Source organism: Dromaius novaehollandiae, chromosome 2, assembly GCF_036370855.1.
Source record: "Dromaius novaehollandiae isolate bDroNov1 chromosome 2, bDroNov1.hap1, whole genome shotgun sequence".
Classification (NCBI taxonomy): domain Eukaryota; kingdom Metazoa; phylum Chordata; class Aves; order Casuariiformes; family Dromaiidae; genus Dromaius; species Dromaius novaehollandiae.
In genome coordinates this window covers 68,232,012-68,248,345 of record NC_088099.1, presented here as the reverse complement: position 1 = coordinate 68,248,345, position 16,334 = coordinate 68,232,012, and the positions used below count along the sequence as shown (strand labels likewise).

At 37.4% G+C, this 16,334-nt stretch overlaps 1 protein-coding gene across 6 annotated transcripts in view; it reads left to right on the top strand.

Annotated features, from left to right (window-relative positions):
• GALNT1 (polypeptide N-acetylgalactosaminyltransferase 1) overlaps positions 1-16,334 on the top strand; it is an 87,650-nt gene that overhangs the window by 29,407 nt on the left and 41,909 nt on the right. For 3 of the 6 annotated variants that reach the window (XM_064506719.1, XM_064506715.1, XM_064506716.1), the window contains one exon: positions 13,142-13,370. The exons of 1 other annotated variant lie outside the window; for it this stretch is intronic. In XM_064506719.1, coding sequence (XP_064362789.1) covers positions 13,232-13,370 — 139 coding nt within the window. In that variant the 5' untranslated portion in view covers positions 13,142-13,231. Of the gene's footprint in view, positions 1-627; positions 696-13,141; positions 13,371-16,334 lie in introns of all 6 variants that reach the window. 2 more of the 6 variants (XM_064506718.1, XM_064506717.1) reach the window with 1 other exon arrangement.

The following is a 16,334-nucleotide window of genomic DNA, read 5'->3' as shown; positions in this document are numbered from 1 at the left end:
TTTTACTTTTAGGTAGAGAACTGATGTTTTTCTTTTTTTTCTTTTTTTTTTCTTCTATATATATGTTTCAAAAAGTGTTTAGTCCTGCAAAAATGCTTGACTATTTTTGGTTAGAATTCTGATGTTTCCCTGGGCAAGTTATTTTTTTACTGTCTGCAACAAAACTGTTAGAGGGGTGGAAAGTAAATCATGTTAACATAACTTTTTTTTCCTATTTTTAAGAAAATCTAGCCCACCACACTTTAAATGGTTGTCTCCCTTTGTCAACTTATGTTTCCCTTACCCTTTCAATCTTTATGTTTGGTCATATGCATTATCCTATTCAGTATTTTTTAACTTGATACCTGCCTGCATTTGCGTTGCTAGCAAGTTGTGCAGTTATGCTAGGCAGAATCCACCCAGTTTGTCTAGGATGAACACCTACGACCCCAGCATGTAACATTAATTTTTCTTTACCTATATTGTTTTCAAAGCTGTTTTTATTTTAGGACACTTACTTACTTGAAATACTTTCCACGTATATTGAATGCAGAGAAATGATGTTCTTAACTTTTTTTGTATTTTGTTTCTCAGTTTTCCTTGTGGTAATACATCAGTAGCCTTCATTCATATTTTGTATTTCTTTAGGTTCCCCTTCTGGATTACTGATCTACAATAGAAAGCTATCAGGATTAGAGGTTTCTGCTGTTCCTCACGTAAGGACAGTTGGTACTAATTAGCTGACCTTACTTTTCTTTCATCCAAATTATCTTGGGCATTAATGATACATCCTTAATGATAACTGTCTATGTCTTCTGCCATCTTTACAGTGTTTGAATTAATGAACAATTTTATTCCACTGTAGCTTTTCTTTTGATACATATCTAAAGAAAATTAGCTGCTTTACACAGTTTGGATATTTTAAAACATTCGAGACTTAGCTTGCAAGATTTAACAATGTGTAATAACATATGAGGGAAGTTTCAAGAATGTCTTATAAAACATTCTTTTGATCCCTAGATTTTTAGTTCATAGTCTGCTTAGGTCTTTGACAATCTTTTAAAAATGTATAACTAGCTTGCTGACAGTGAGTCTTCTTGCCTGTCCTCTAAGTAGTGAAGGATTTCTCCTTGGAACTTGTGATTCTTTTAATATTGACACCTGAGTTGCTAGTTTTAGTTTTCCCTTTTAACTTGTATCTTAATACTAGGATATGGAGCAAGTTCGAGCCCCCTTTGTCTGTGCCTCTCAGTGACTTCAATAGGAATCTCTGCGTTTTCCCTCAAACAGTTCAAAAGCAAACGTTACCTGATGTTTGTAACTGTTGACATGTGGTGACTGAAGAAAGTATCATCTGCAGAAAATTCTGTTGGGTATTTGACACATCTGTATGAAAAGTGATCAGTTAGGGAGGATAATGTTCTTTTTAGTCCCATCTCAGAAGGCTGGTAAAAAGTGGGTTTACAGCTTGATATTTTAATGTAGGATTTCAAAAAAAAAGTTTTGGAAGTAAATTTGATTTTTGCACACTATGCAAAAATGTGGTAAGGGAAAATGGAAAATAAGAGTATTAAGAATGCGGAGCAGCTTCTAGTGTTTTTTACTGCCACATAGTCTAATCTAGTGCATATGATTGCTTGAAGAAGGTTGCCATCTCAATAGTAAATGTCAGTCTTTCTTTTAGCAGGAATTTAACTTTAAAAGGAGTCATGTCAGGTAGTCAGTTCTACTTATAGCTTATCTTGCACCTGCCAGATGATTTAAAATAGTCTGCTTTGCGTGTGTGACTTGACTTTGTGATTATTAGAAACTCTTCACTGCTTGCCTGCATTTGATGTTAGTGAACATACTCTTTGTGAGGCCAATTGATGCTGCTTTTAGCTAGAAGCCTTCATGCTGTGTTACCACACATCACAAACTTGCAGATATAAAATATGTGGAGGTGTTTACAGGTTTTTGTCGCAGATAGGAAATGGGGAGTGTACTAATATACTAAAAGCCTCTTCTCTGCCCCTGTGAGACTGTCCCTTTGAAATATAAATTTGGGGTAATTTAGCTATTTTTTTGCATCTTAAAAGAACCATGGTTATCTGCGTTTACCTCTGAGAGTGAAGTTAAAATTACTTAGCTTTAAAAACTGCACATCTTAGTAATGGTGAGCTTGCAGCACATACATAGCCTTCATGGCAAAAATCATTTTCTTGAGACATAGAGGTGTTCACCTAGAACTGTATTGATGTGGCCTGGATTTTTCTCCTCCAGTCTTGGAGTGGTGGACCTGGAAGACCGACTAACACAGCTGTGCAGAGATTTCTTAAAGGTTGGGGTCAGCTTGCAGCTCTAAGATGCTGGTCAGGAGGAGGAAAGAGCATTGCTGTACCGAAAAAGCTAAGTGCTGGGTCACCATTTGTGAATCTTTCAAAAAATAATTCCCTTTCTCCTCCCAACCCCCCCAAAAAACACCAAAAAACAAAACAAAAAAACCCCTGTCTTTCAGGCCTCTGTAAAGGGTAGCATAAGACTCAAATAAGTCTTACTGATGCATCTTCAGGCATAAACTGTTGTGTGCCAGGAGTCTGCTTGTGAGCTTTGTGGAGTGCTAGTGCTGACATTGAAATCCTCGCGCTGCTGTTGAGAACAAAAGCTGCTCATTCTTGAAGTACTTATTGTCTCGCTGCTGCCTGCACCACTCGCTGCTGAAGATGCTGTCTGTATTCTCTAGCCGGCTGTTACCCCGAGGAAGCGGCGCACGTGTGGTAGCACTTCCGGAGCATGTGTGTGAAGTTGTCGTGGCTCTCAAGAGCAATGTCTTCATCAGCATCTGAGGTGTTGGCAACCCAGTCTAGGGTTGTGATTATTTCAGGGGAAAAAAAACACCTGTCTGTAGGCTTATATATCTGCTTTCCTAAAAGGATTGCAGATCCTGTCAGGGCAGGCTGTATCAACTGTTCAGCTGGAGAACAAAGAGATTTGAGTAGCGATGGCTTGGATTTGCTTGCCAGAACTCTAATAGCTAATAACTGGATGCCTATGTAAAAAGGTACTGTTATTAGCTTCAAGGTACTATATATCTATGTATTCATTTTGTTATATGTTGGTAATTAAATTGAACTAATGGTGTACTCCCAATGTCTGAAGCAGTAATTTTCAGATATTTATAAGGTTTTTTTGGTACAGGATTGGCATATTAAGTAGCATATACTGATTGTTCACTGAGCATAATAGAAATAAATTTTAAATCACAAAGTGGTTCAGGAAAGAACGGGAACACTTGAAGGATGCCTGAATAAATCTGTGTATTTTTCAGTTAATTTTCCTTCAAACTTGAGCAGACAGAAAAATTAGAGCATTGGTTGTTTTAGTCATTGGAAAGCTACTTTTTCAGTAGTCTTTGTACTTTAATTCTGTTCTTGGTTTCCAAATTTTTAAAATCCTCTTGAGCTCTTGTAACATTTACAGTGATGTTCCAATATTGAATATCTTGACCCTTTACTGGATCAGTCTATTACTCCTTTTTTGTTGTGTAGCAAAAAATATTATAAAAAGAAAAAAAGCACTTTAAATCCAAAAGCTGTGGATAAACTTCTGAACTTATTTTATTATTTGATTAAAATTTCATTCATCTGGTCCTTTGAAACCTTGCGCAGTTTAGTTTGTTTCTGTAAACAAGACAGGTTTCTTGAAGTCAGTCTGAAGAGTATCTTTTTGGGCTGGGGAAAAGAAATAACTTAAAGCCTTTCAAAGGCTTTAGTTTGAGAAGTTCTGTAATGAATTTTTTATTCTAGTCTCCAAAAAAGCATCTTTTAGGAGAGCCTGGCAGTAGAGGAATCAAGAAAAGTATGTGAGGAGAGGGTCGTCCCCCCCCCCCCCCCCCCCCCCCCCAAAAAAAAAGGCTAACTAAAAAACTTACCTTGAAGACCAAACTGGTGTGGAGGAACTTTCTTAAAAGGTCTGGCATCTGCTTTGCTTCTGGAAGCAATTCATTTATGCTTCTGCATTTATGTATGTTAATATTCTATGAATTCCAGGCTGAAAGGGTAGGACAGGAAAGGACCAGCTGGACTGCTGTGCCCAGTCCCCCGACGGGGTTATTCTTAAAGGCATTCAAGAATTTTAGGCCTTCTGCTTTGCTGAATGCATACCTCTCTCTCTGCCCTTCACTGTGAAGTACTGGTGCCTTGCACAGCAGTTTCTGGGTTTTATATCTACTGAAAATACTTTACTTGATGCATCCAAGAGCTGATTTGGCCTTTTATCCATTACAGGGTGACTGTGGCAGCTCATTGTCACCCTTATGATCCTTGTCTCTATTGCAGACTTTTCAGCTGATAGCAGAAGTTAGTGATTGATACTCAACTGCATGATACTGCACATATTGTATTAAATCTCCTGTCACTTTTGTTATTCCAGTCCACAAGATTGTGTCATTCTTCCTATACTATTGTTTGGCCCTTTTTAATTGCAAGGGATATCAAGATTGCTAATCTAGATCTAGCACAGGATTACTTAAGAAAATATTTAATCCCTAGGTTATCCAAGGAACACTCTTGTGAGCCTAGTAGGTGGTTTTTTTAATACATCTGTTAGTCTTTCCTGTAATCAAATTATTTATCCACATTATTTTTTTTATTAAACCTGATCCTCCTCACCTTAAATAGCAATTTTCCGCATGTAGGCTGTATTCAATGTTTTGTGCTAGATGACAGCAGTAACTTTGAAGTCGGTTATAGACCAAATCAAATTAACACTGTTCTAATTTTATTAAAACTGTATTGCTATTTATTGAATTTCTGATCTACTTACTTTCTTGATCATTCAAATTCTGTTCTAGAAACATTTGTAATATTTTTATTATACTAATAAACCTGTGCGAGTCTGGACAACCTATTCCCCTTTTGAATATCCTCACATTTATGCCTATTTCAGGTAGTATATGATGATAACCAGTCCCCTCTGCTATCACACTTCAAAATTTTACATGGCAGTTCTCCCTGTGTTCTAAAGAATGGATTATACAGGCCATCCCCAGTTTTAACAGAGTAGGTAATCTCTCTCTCTTTTGTCTTTTCTCCATCTTAGGTGTGATAAACTCTGTCATTGTTCCCAGTATATTTTCACATAGTATATATGTGTATCTATTAATTATATAGTATAATATGTATTCAGTATAATTAATATTAGGGCCATACTAATACTATTTGGGCCATTCTTAAGCTACAAATAGTCATTATTATTTAAATAGTACTGAGTAGGAGGAGAACCAGGAAAGACTGTATAGAAGTGGGAACTACTTAGAAGTGTTAGCCAAAATGCTTGGCTGATTTCTAGACTAAACTTTGAGAAATTTTAATCAAGATAGTACATACTGAGTATAAACTCAATTTGAGAAACTCTTAAGTATTCCAAATTTGCAAAGTACTCCAATTTGCAAAGCTATAAACCTTTTGTTCAGTAGTTTGCAGTTGTTAAATAACTGTCGTTAAGATATTTTTTGAATCCCCTACAGGTATCAAAATAGCAATTTCTTTTAAATTAATTCTCTTTAATTCTCTTAATTCTCAAGTGAAAATAGAGAACTTGGTTTTGAAAGCTTTTCTATTCAGTTTATGCAAATATATTTTTGTAGAAGTATTTAGAACCAACTATAAAAGTTCGAAAGTGTGAAGACTTATTTAAAAGAATAAATGAAGAGAATCATATGCATGGTTCAAGTGTCCAGTGACTTAAGTTCCATGCAGTTATGAACTGTTTGACAGAACTGTAGTTAGAGCCTGCAGCTGCTCTCAGTTTCTGACAGCTCTTTTCTGTGTGACAAGCTAGACCTTCTTCTCCACAGAGCTTTTACTTCTATGTGCATATTTGTGTTTCCAACTTCTTTGTAAGAAAGCCAATATGAACTAATAACATCTATCTTTGTATAAGTTCATCCTCAGGTTTTTAAATGTAATCAGTTACTCTTGCATTTCTGTTTTTATTTCATTTAAGCCCAGCCACTTTTAGAAACTGTTTTCCGAGTAAGCAAACATAATTGGTACTTTTTTTTCCAAATGATCTATTTAAAAAAATTCACTTTTGAGTTGAAAATTCACTTCTGATGAGCTAAGAGTATAGTCCTTCCATGCACAGCAAGAAGAATATAAATTGAGTTTTACATTGGGGTATATTTTTCGGAGATTTTTCTCAAGAGTAGGTTTGTTTTTAATGAGTTACTTTCTTACTGCCTAGACTGATATGATCTGTTGTTCTCTCATCACTTTTTTCTTTTTTTGAAACTTACTGTTGATGAATTGTACTAAACTGATGACTCTTGAATACTGAAATTTTCAAAATCTATCAGGCAAGTGTAGCCTAATGAATAGTAGTTCTATACATGTAATTTCTGAGCAGAAGGCAGTTCTGGCATCTTTGATCTCTTTATTTTTTTGCCTGCTGAACTTTATCAGCTGTGACTGTGTTTCTGTGCAGAAGACCCTTTCTTTAAATAGAGCCATCTTCCACCAGATGGGCTGATTTAAATAGATTTTTCTCAGATTTACTCTTATAGTGTTGAAACTACATAGATTTTAGATTTGCTGTTATAGCATTGAAACTACATAACACTGTTTATACTCAAAATGGGCTGATGAACTGTTTATAATGAACTCTATAAACTCTGTAAACTGTTTCTAATGAACTCTCTACAAGCTAGTACTAAAAAATAGAGAATGGGCCAATAAAAAGAAAAAAAGAAAATGCATCACTGTAGTTGCAGAAGTAATTCTGAAACCAGAATATAGTGTTAGCATCATTTGTTTCCAGATATAGACACACTCAACTGGGAAGTCCTTATTAATAGTTCAGATATATGGAGTTTTGGACAATGTCCATATTGATGAATTGCATTGGCTTCAGTTCTTAACTATTTGATCAAAAAGCTATATATAAACCTAATAATATATGTAACTAGAATATGCCAGTCTTTTCTGCCTCATTACTAAATAGACTGAGAAGCTGAAAAATCCATTTTGTATAGGCCTTCAAGATTTCCTTAAATGCTGTTCATTGAACTGCTTTTCATTTGGTTTAATTTGACACCAGTGACTTAGAAATAGTAAATATTACGTCATGTTTTTGATGAGCTCTGACTTTGTCCGAACATCCTTTTAATCATATCTGAAAATTCAAAAACCAAAATTTTTTTCTTAAATTAATATAGTCCATCTGGCTTGGAATGTACAGTGGCTACCATGCTAATTTTAGATTAGGCACTGGTGGCACTTCTGTTTTTTACAGCTTCAGAAAAGAATCAAAAACAGATTGTGAGTTTGCAAACTGACAGCGTAACTTTAAATCCTTTTGTTGTAATGGTAATTCAAAATACGTTTTCAGTTGCAACAACTGAAAAGGAATTTTGGCTTTAGATCAATTTTGTATCTGCTTAGGTACTGCATGTAGTGCAGGATCCTGATCCAGCTCAATAAATGCAATGCAGCCCTTTGTCAAGTCTCATTTACAAACGGTTGTGCTGAAGACTGATTACTAGTGTGAATAGAGGTGAACTTGTTCTATAACTAAAAATGACTTAATGTATTCTACTGAACAGAGTTTTTAACTTCTGGTTAAGTGGTGGTATGAGAAGCTGAAATTCTGTTTTGTACTTGCTGGGAGTTATATGACCAAAAATCAGATAGGTGGGGAAGTGAAACAATGTACTTATACAAGAGCAGTAATTTTAAAGCTGATCTTTCCTGTTAGTATCAAGCATATCAAGTATTTTTGCTGGGAGAGTGGGGATCACACTTCGACCTTCAAAGGTAACAGGACTTCGTTATGCATTTTTCTTCCTTTCACTTCGTTCTTGATAAATTAGAGCCTCCATTCCTACTCTTTTCAAGGTACTTTTAATCTTCCTTTTACTTCTGTGGTGTAAAGGTTTTGATATATTATCCAATATTTTGAAGGGAGGAAAAATATTTTTGCGAAAATCTTCAGTTTGTTACGTTACTTAGCAGCAAATGCCGTTATTAAACCTATACATTTGGGGATTATTGCTGTGGTTACAGGACTTGTTTAAATTGTTTAAGCCTGGCTTTTTGACAAAGGGAGCAATTCTGACTTGCTTCTGCCCATTACAGCTTTCATGTCTCTTCCCTTCTTTGCGCTAATGCAAATGTTTTATAGACTTCATAGGGAACCCAACTGGGTAAACAATCATATTAAAACTAGCTTTTTTTCTTGATTTATGTTTGATCCACTTTAGTTCCTCAATCTAGTTTGTCATGTGACAGCACAAATTTTTCCACTAGCCACATCTGAAATGCCATGTCCAGTTTTGATGCCCCTCTTTCTCCTCCCCACCCCAGATTACAAACAAGCTGTCCATAAACTAGAGAGATTCAAGCAAAGGCCGCTGAGATGGCCAGGACTCGGAGCATGTGTCTAAGAGTGCTGAGGAAAGGCTGAAAGAACGGGGCTTGTTTAGTCTAGAGAAGAGATGGTTTTGGGAGGACTTAATAATAATCTTCTCTTAGTTATTGGAAGGCAGCTGAGAAGATGGAGCCTGCCTCTTTACTGAGGTTTATGGCAAGAGAGTGATCATAAACAAAAACAAGGGAAGCTCTGCCTTCACCTAAAGGAAAAAGTTTCACCACAAGGTCAATCAAATATGGAACAGGTTGCACAGGGAGGCTATGGACTCCATTAGGAGGAGTTTTCATGCCCTTACTGCAAAAAGTCCTGAGCAACCTTGTCAGAAGCATAGCATAATTTGGGTTGGAAAGAATGGCTGGAGGTTATCTTGTGCAACCCTCTGCTAGAAGCAGGTCCAATGGGATCAGGTATCTCTGTGTCTCCCTGCCCTTCTGTGAATAAGGTTTTCCTTATATCTAATCTGAACTTCCCATGTTCCAGGTTGTGGCCATTGTCTTTTGTTTCAAGAAGACTCTAGCTCCATTTTCTCTACGTTCTCCCAGTAGGTGGTTGTGGACCTTTACAACCTCTGAATGTCCATCTTTAGCAATCTGTTCTGACAGCTGAACAAATCTAGTTCTCTGAACTTTTTCCTGTACACTGTGTTTCAGACTGCAAGCAGTTTTTGTGGCCCTCTGCTAGACTTGCTGCAATGTTACCACCTGACTTGTATTGACTGGGAAGCCCAAAATGGACATGCTACTGAGCTGTGATCTCACACATGCCAAACAGAGGGGAGGAGTCACTTCCCTTGATCTGTAGTCCATGTCTCACTTCCCCATCTTGTAGTCCATGTCTCACTTCCCCATCTTGTAGTCCATGTCTCACTTAGCTCCTCAAAGATACTGTGGGAAACTGTTACAGTCTCTGTTATAGTCAAGGTAAACAACACTCACTGCTTTTCACTTGCCCTCCAAACCACTCACCTCCTTAAAGCAAGCTGCTGGGTTAGTCAAGCATGATGTGCCCTTGGTGAATCTATGCTGTCTGCTAGCAGTTGCCTTTTGTTCTTTGTGTTCCTGGACGTAGTTTGCAGGAGGTTTTGCTCCATAATCTGGCCAGGGACTGCAGTAAGGCTGACCAGCAGATGGTTCTCCAGATCCTGCTCGTTCTTCTTGACAGCTGCTTTTTTCTAGTCATGAGGCACCTCTTCCGATCATTGTGACCAGGTCTGCTGCCCCACTGAGCAGTGGACATGTATTTTCCTTAGCCTTCCTTGGCTGCCCTTCTGACTTACAGAAGCCCTTTTTGTTGTACTACTTGTTCCTCACTAACTTCAATTCCAGGGTTCCCTGAGTACCTCCCTACAGGCTCAGGGTATGTTTCTATATTCCTTCAAGGTAGACCTGTCTCTGCCTTCTGCGTATTTCCTTTTTGCATTTGAATTCAGTTTGTTGTTCATCTGTGCTGGTCTTCTGCCATGTTTGCTCAACTTCCAATGCATTGGAGTGGGCTTTGATTGTGCTTTGAGGAAGTTGTCACTGAAGAACAGTCAGCTCTCCTGGGCTCTTTTGTCTCCCAAGGGATCCTTCAGGCACATCTCTGAAATAGCCAAATCTGTTCTTCTGAAGTCCAGGTTTGTAACATCCTGCTTAGTTCTTCTGGATCCTAAACTCCACAGTCTTGTGGTTGTTGCAGCCAAGGCTGACCTTGACCTTCACATCCTCAACAAGTTCTTTCTTGCTTATGAGTAGCAAGTCAAGCAGAGCAACTGCCTCATCAGTTGTTGTTCTCGGCTCATCAGTTGCCTGCACTGAGAAATTGTCATCAGTTTACTCTAGCAGTCTCTTGGCCTGTTTGTGCCCAACCATACCACCCTTCCAGCAGATACTGGGGTGGTTACGACCCCCATGAGTACTGGGGCTTGCCTGCAGTTGTCTAAAGAATGCTTCATCTACTTTTTCTTCTTGATCAAGTGGTCTGTAGCAGATGCCTGCCACAATCCATCCTCTGATCCTTGTCTCTAAGCCCTTGTCTGCCTCACCACCCATTCCAAGGCAGAGCTTTGTGCATTTCAGTCACTCCTTCACATAGTGCAACCCTTCCTCTTTGTCATCCAAGCCTGCGTTTCCTGCAGAGTCTATATCCATCAGCTGTGATGCTCCAGTCATATAAGCCATCCCATCTCATATCTGTAATCCCAGTGAGATGATAGCTCTGCAGCTGTGTACAGACTCGTAATTACTCTTGCTCCTTTGCCATCTTGCATGTGCTTGTGTTATACAGGCACTTGAGAAGTGCCTGTGACCCCCAGTAGTGCTGCTTTTACAGGGGGAGTGCAAGAGCCTCCCCAGGATGCTGCCTGCCTCACTTTGTCAAGCAGGTTCTGCCCAGCAGTCCTTATTCCTCAGAGTGGACTGTCTTGGAAGCCTCACTATACCTTTCTAGCATACAGTGACTTAAAGGTCAGGAACTTTCTGAACTAGAGGTGAGGACCTTGCGTTTAATAGCTTCGGAATAGACTTGCAGCACTGGCAGTGTATGTGGCAAGGTATTCCACTGTGTAACTGCACACTGTGGGGAGTACCTTCTTTGTTTTTTACCCTCTTGCTGCTAAATTCACTTGACTACTACTTCTTGTATTGGAAGAAACAGACAACAATTGTCCTGTATTCACCATTTCATATAGCTTTTGATTTTACACAATTGTCACCTGTTTTATGTTACCTCCTTTCCAGCCCTGAAGAATGCTGCTTGCTTCACTTATATCTTGTAACAAACATTCCTTGTCTTCATCATCCTTTCATCCTTCTCATTCATCTTTTCTTCTAACCGTTTTGTATCCTTTCTGAAATGGCAGGCTTGGATGTTCATACAGCACTCAAGATGAGAAAGCAGATACTGTGTAATGACACAGTGATGGGGTTTCTTCTGTTGTTCTCTGTTCTTGTCTTAATCCCTAGCACCTGATTTTTTTTCTTTCACTGCTACTGATCACCAAGCATATGGCTTTATAAAGTTGTCCAGTGCTACTCCAAGATCCTGAGTTCAGGGCCCATCTTTGTGTATATAAAACTAAGATGTTTTTCTTAACATATCACTTAATTTTTTGTTGTGGATAATTTCATTTGTTATTTTATCATCAAGTTATTGAAGAGCTGGAGAAGTATCTGTAATTATGTTAAATTTTCATCTTTGTATTACCAAAATTGTGTAGTTGCAAATTAAGATTATCCCAAGCAGGACTGTTTCTTGGCATTTCATGCACACCTGTGCAGGAGGCAAAGGCATGTACATCCTCCTGCTCTTGCAGAAGTGAAAGATTAGAAGCTCCTGGATGGCTGTGCCTTCAAATCCGATGCCATTTGAATGCATAAATATGGACAGAGACACAGCTGTTTCTGGAGCCTGTGAGAGGAGGAAGCAAGCTGTATTTAGAATGGGGATATCATAGTATTTTCCCCCAAGAAGCAAATAAAAAGCAGGAAATAAATCATGATTAAGAAATACAAAAAGAAGAGTAGTCTTTATGATATGCAGGGATTTTTTGGTGAGGTTGCTGCATGATCATGTCTTATGATTAAAGTTCTCCTTTCCAAAAATACTTCAGTTTAGGCTCAAAGTATGCTTAAGACTGTGTGTGTGTTTAAATTTTTGTGTTTTTGAAGAACAGACTGTATTTTAAGTTTATGTTACTACAAGTTAAGTGTCTGTAATTCTGGTTTTATCTGGTGAGTTATTCCCACTGGGAAATACTTTGGGAGGACGTTGTGTTGAAATAATTCTTACCGTAAAGAAACTCCTTTGCTAATAGGAAGCAGAAGAAATGACACAGGAAGGAAATTGTGTATGGCAGAAATAATTCCTAGACAAATGGTAACATTATTCATTTTATGTGCAGTAGCAGTTAGCCAGAATTCTTTACTGTTTGGCTGTATACATGAACTGTGTAAAGCGCAAAGCAGCAATGGGGGAAACCTCTTGGTTTAAAAAAAAGAAGAAATATACATGATATTTTTATTAGTGTAAGTGAACAAGGCCAAAACTGTTCTTGGCTTTTTTCCCAAGTAATTTTTTTTTGTCAGTGATGGAAAATAGCAGTCTTTGTTACAAAATTTAATTTTAATTTGAGTAGGACAAAAATGGAATTTTAAAAGTTGGATTTCTAAAGTTTTAATTCATACTTGTTGCAAAATGTATATATGTTTCCTCTGTAGTCAAATATTAAATGATTAAATTAATTTTAAATGTCAAATTATTAGGTGAAGTCTTCAGTTTTGAATGTCTAGTAAATGATCATGGTGGCATGTGAGTGCTTTCTTTGGTCTGTTTTATTTCACCAAAATGGATACTTCTTTTGCTTCACTGAGAGCAGAGCATTTGTCCATACAGCCAAAACGTAATATGCCATTGGACTTTATGTAGATTAGTTTTTTGTAGACTACCACTCCTAGTGATGGCCACAGAAAGCCAATGTGTACAGCATGGGGGAAGTATGAGGAATATCAGCCAGTTGGCTTTGCTGAGCTCAGATTGTGTATTGCTGCCTAAGTTGTTCCCAATTGTTTAATATAGTAAAAGACTGAGGTGTTGCTGCCTTAATTGGCCCTGTTCTCTTAATCTCACAGGCGCATAGAGCATTCACTTTGATACATACAGGCTTGTCATAATTAACTTAAGTTATCTTTAAAACATGATTAAAATTGCTGCTTTTAGCTTCTGTTCTCTAGTAATCTTTTTGTGACTTTTTCTTCTTTTTTTTTTCCCCCCCCAGATATAGAACGTGGTCTCTCAAACTGGATTAAAGCAATCAGTTGCTATTTTTATTTATACTTTTTAATTTTTGTATTTGACTTAAAGTGCCATGAGAAAATTTGCATATTGCAAGGTGGTCCTTGCCACCTCATTGGTTTGGGTCCTTCTGGATATGTTTCTATTGCTTTACTTCAGTGAGTGCAACAAATGTGATGAGAAAAAAGAAAGAGGCCTGCCTGCTGGAGATGGTAAGTTTTCTGCCCAAGTAATCTTTAAATTATGCTTGTTTAAAATTACACTTCTCTTAAACATTTGATTTTTGCCACAATGGTGTAAACGCTGAAGCTGCATTGGGTATTGCAGAGATTTCAATGTTTCTTTAGAGCACTATGGAATTCAAGCACATTCCCTCTCAGATACATGTTGCAGATTGAGGTGCTCACTTAAGGTGTAAGGTTTTAAGCATAAATTTATATGAAAAATAATAAAAATTGCTGTGCAATAAGCAGTTCAGGAACATAAGCTAACATTAACATAATGTAAAACATGTACTAAATTTCCACCAGTGAATCAAAAGCACTGTTGATTTCAGTAGACTTAGTGGTAACAAACAAACAAAAAAAACTCTCAAAAACTAAGCCAAAATTTGACCAGTGAATATAATAACAAAGAGGGACAGAAATGAATCTATCAAAATAACTAGAATAAAACCAGATATAAAGATGAAAAATCCTGTATTTTTTTAAGTGATAGCTGTGCTATTCAATGGTAAAGCTCTTCAGATAAGTGTCTGTTCTGTTACTATCATCTGGCTTCTAAAATACCAGTCAGAGGAGCTGGGTGTGTGTTACTTGAATGCCAGTTGCATTCTTCTTACCAGCTTTGTTTTAGGGCAGTCACCATGTGTGGGAGAACAGAGGGGTGCTGGGAGAGGTCACCTCTGCTCTGTCTGTGTAGGCATTCCCAACTGCAGGCAGTGGCTACCTCTGTGACATTTGTGAAACATATCTAAATTTGTGGTATGGTCCCTCTTCCGCTGACAAGGTTAGAAGAATGTTGTAAAGTGTAAAGCTTGTGTAGGTTCAGTATAGGTGTGCCTTTATGTTTCACCGTAGTTATCGGAAACTCATGCAGTGGGGCATGAGTTAAGTCCAGTCAGCCAACTGTGCTCAGGATTATTTAGTGCTTTCCGTTAGAAAATCGTTTTCAACTGTTGACATCTGGTATGGATAATTTTGACTTCATTGTGAAATTTTCTGAAGTACTGCAAGAGTAATGCTCCTTTATTACAGAATAACATTAGGGGGATGTTTAGGAAATGTTCTGTCCCCCCCCCCCCCCCCCTTGCCCATGATCAAAATGGGCTTATCAGTTTTCACAGAGACCAACAACGTATAGGAATGTAGTATTGCTACACTTAGTACATATTAACTGTTGTTTCCACAGCTGCTTGCAAAGATTTTGTAGAGAGGTTCTAGTGTACCCCTGCTTTGCAGAAGGGGCTTCAATTTTCAGTTGCTTGTCTTTTGGATTTTTCTTAAGGTAACTGGAAAGGACTAGAAAATGAATTAGGGTTATGTAGAAAGTATGTTCTTTATAAGACCTTAGTCTCTTCTTTCAGAAGTTGAGAACTTTTCTTGAGAATAAGAAACAAAGACAGCTGGTATTGTGGTTACCAGTTATCTGAAGATGGTGCAGAATCCACTCCCCCCAAACCCTTCAGTGTGTGTTCCTTTTCAGGAATTGATCTACTTTTTGGATTCCCCCCAAAGTTTTTATGGGATCTTAAGCAGATAACTTATGCCAGGTTTTTTTCAGAGCTGTTTTGCAAACCAGAGTTTGGTTTTTTTGCTATTGACCAACAGCAGTTAAAGTTTGTTTATATTTATTTATAGATAAATATCTCAGACTTGGTTTGATTAAATAGATGATGGTGAAACTTAAGATGGCTTTACACATGAAGTCATTGGGAGTTATATGTGTATAACAAAATACAAGCTTTTCAAAAAGTATTTCAAAGCAGGTAGTAAAATCAGTTGACTTGTTTGAGGTGAAACTTTTACTGAACAATTGATTTGTCATATCTGAGGAAGCTTAGGATTCTGTGTTCAGAGCTAGGTTTGAATAGTGTGTGCTAACTGAAATGTTGAGAACCTAAAAAACTTCCTCTATTTAGAAAGTATTTTTCTTAGGATGTATTGAAAGGGGTCCTTTAGATGAGGAAAATCTGCAAATTTTAAAGATTGGTTTTATGACTTTCCCTCTCCCACCTTATTTTCAGTTAGTAGTTGAGTACAGCCTTCGTTTTGGCCTTTCCCTAAACTTTCTGTGTTAAAAACCTTCTTTTTTTCCTCTTTTTTTCGTAATATTGTATATAACGGGCTTGTACAAATTACACAGTTCTGCAAATTTTTCTTGATTTTTTTTCATTGTTGCTTTGCAGTACATGCAAAAATATGTCTGCTGGAAGCAAGAATTGTAGCTGGTATTTTGCCACTTCCATTTAACCTAGTTGCATGCGTATCTTGCATATTCTTTCTTTTCCAGTAGTTTACTGATTTGGAATCTGGTAGATTTATTCCCACTCCAAATGTCTAGAATCAATAGTATTGAGGCTTTTTTTTTGTGGTGCTTTCAGCAAAATCTGCTTTTTAACTTCATTTTCTTCTATCATTTCCATAATTGAGTTAGTTCTTGTGATTCAGTCCAGCTTTCATACTAATGTGAATTCTGTAGTTTCCTGAATTTAGAAATTTTTGTTGTCCATGTTGCGCCAGTATATTGTCCCTGTTTGCAGTTTTTGGAAGCACTCCATAGCATGTAATGAACCTACTCAATATATAAATGAATTTATTTTAGGAGTACGTAAGCTTATTTTAAGCTGTGCTTACCTAGTTTAAAAATTCATCTTTAAATATTTCAGTAGGAGCAAATGATGTTAAGGAAAATTTTGGGCGGTTTAGACATTCATAAAGTTAGAAGGATGTTGTCTCTAGGTTTCAAACATAGAAAATGGAGGGAGAAGCTTTTGCAGAATGAGATAGAGCCATGCTCTAAGTCGTCTTTGAGAGAAATCTTTTCTCCCTGTACTGACGGCATAAGATACCAGTATCCTAAATTATGAGCTTCAGTTACAGCCTAATGTTGTATGTATACCATTGCTATGTTTTGCAAATTATTCAAAATAAATAGCTGTAAAGGAACATGATTGT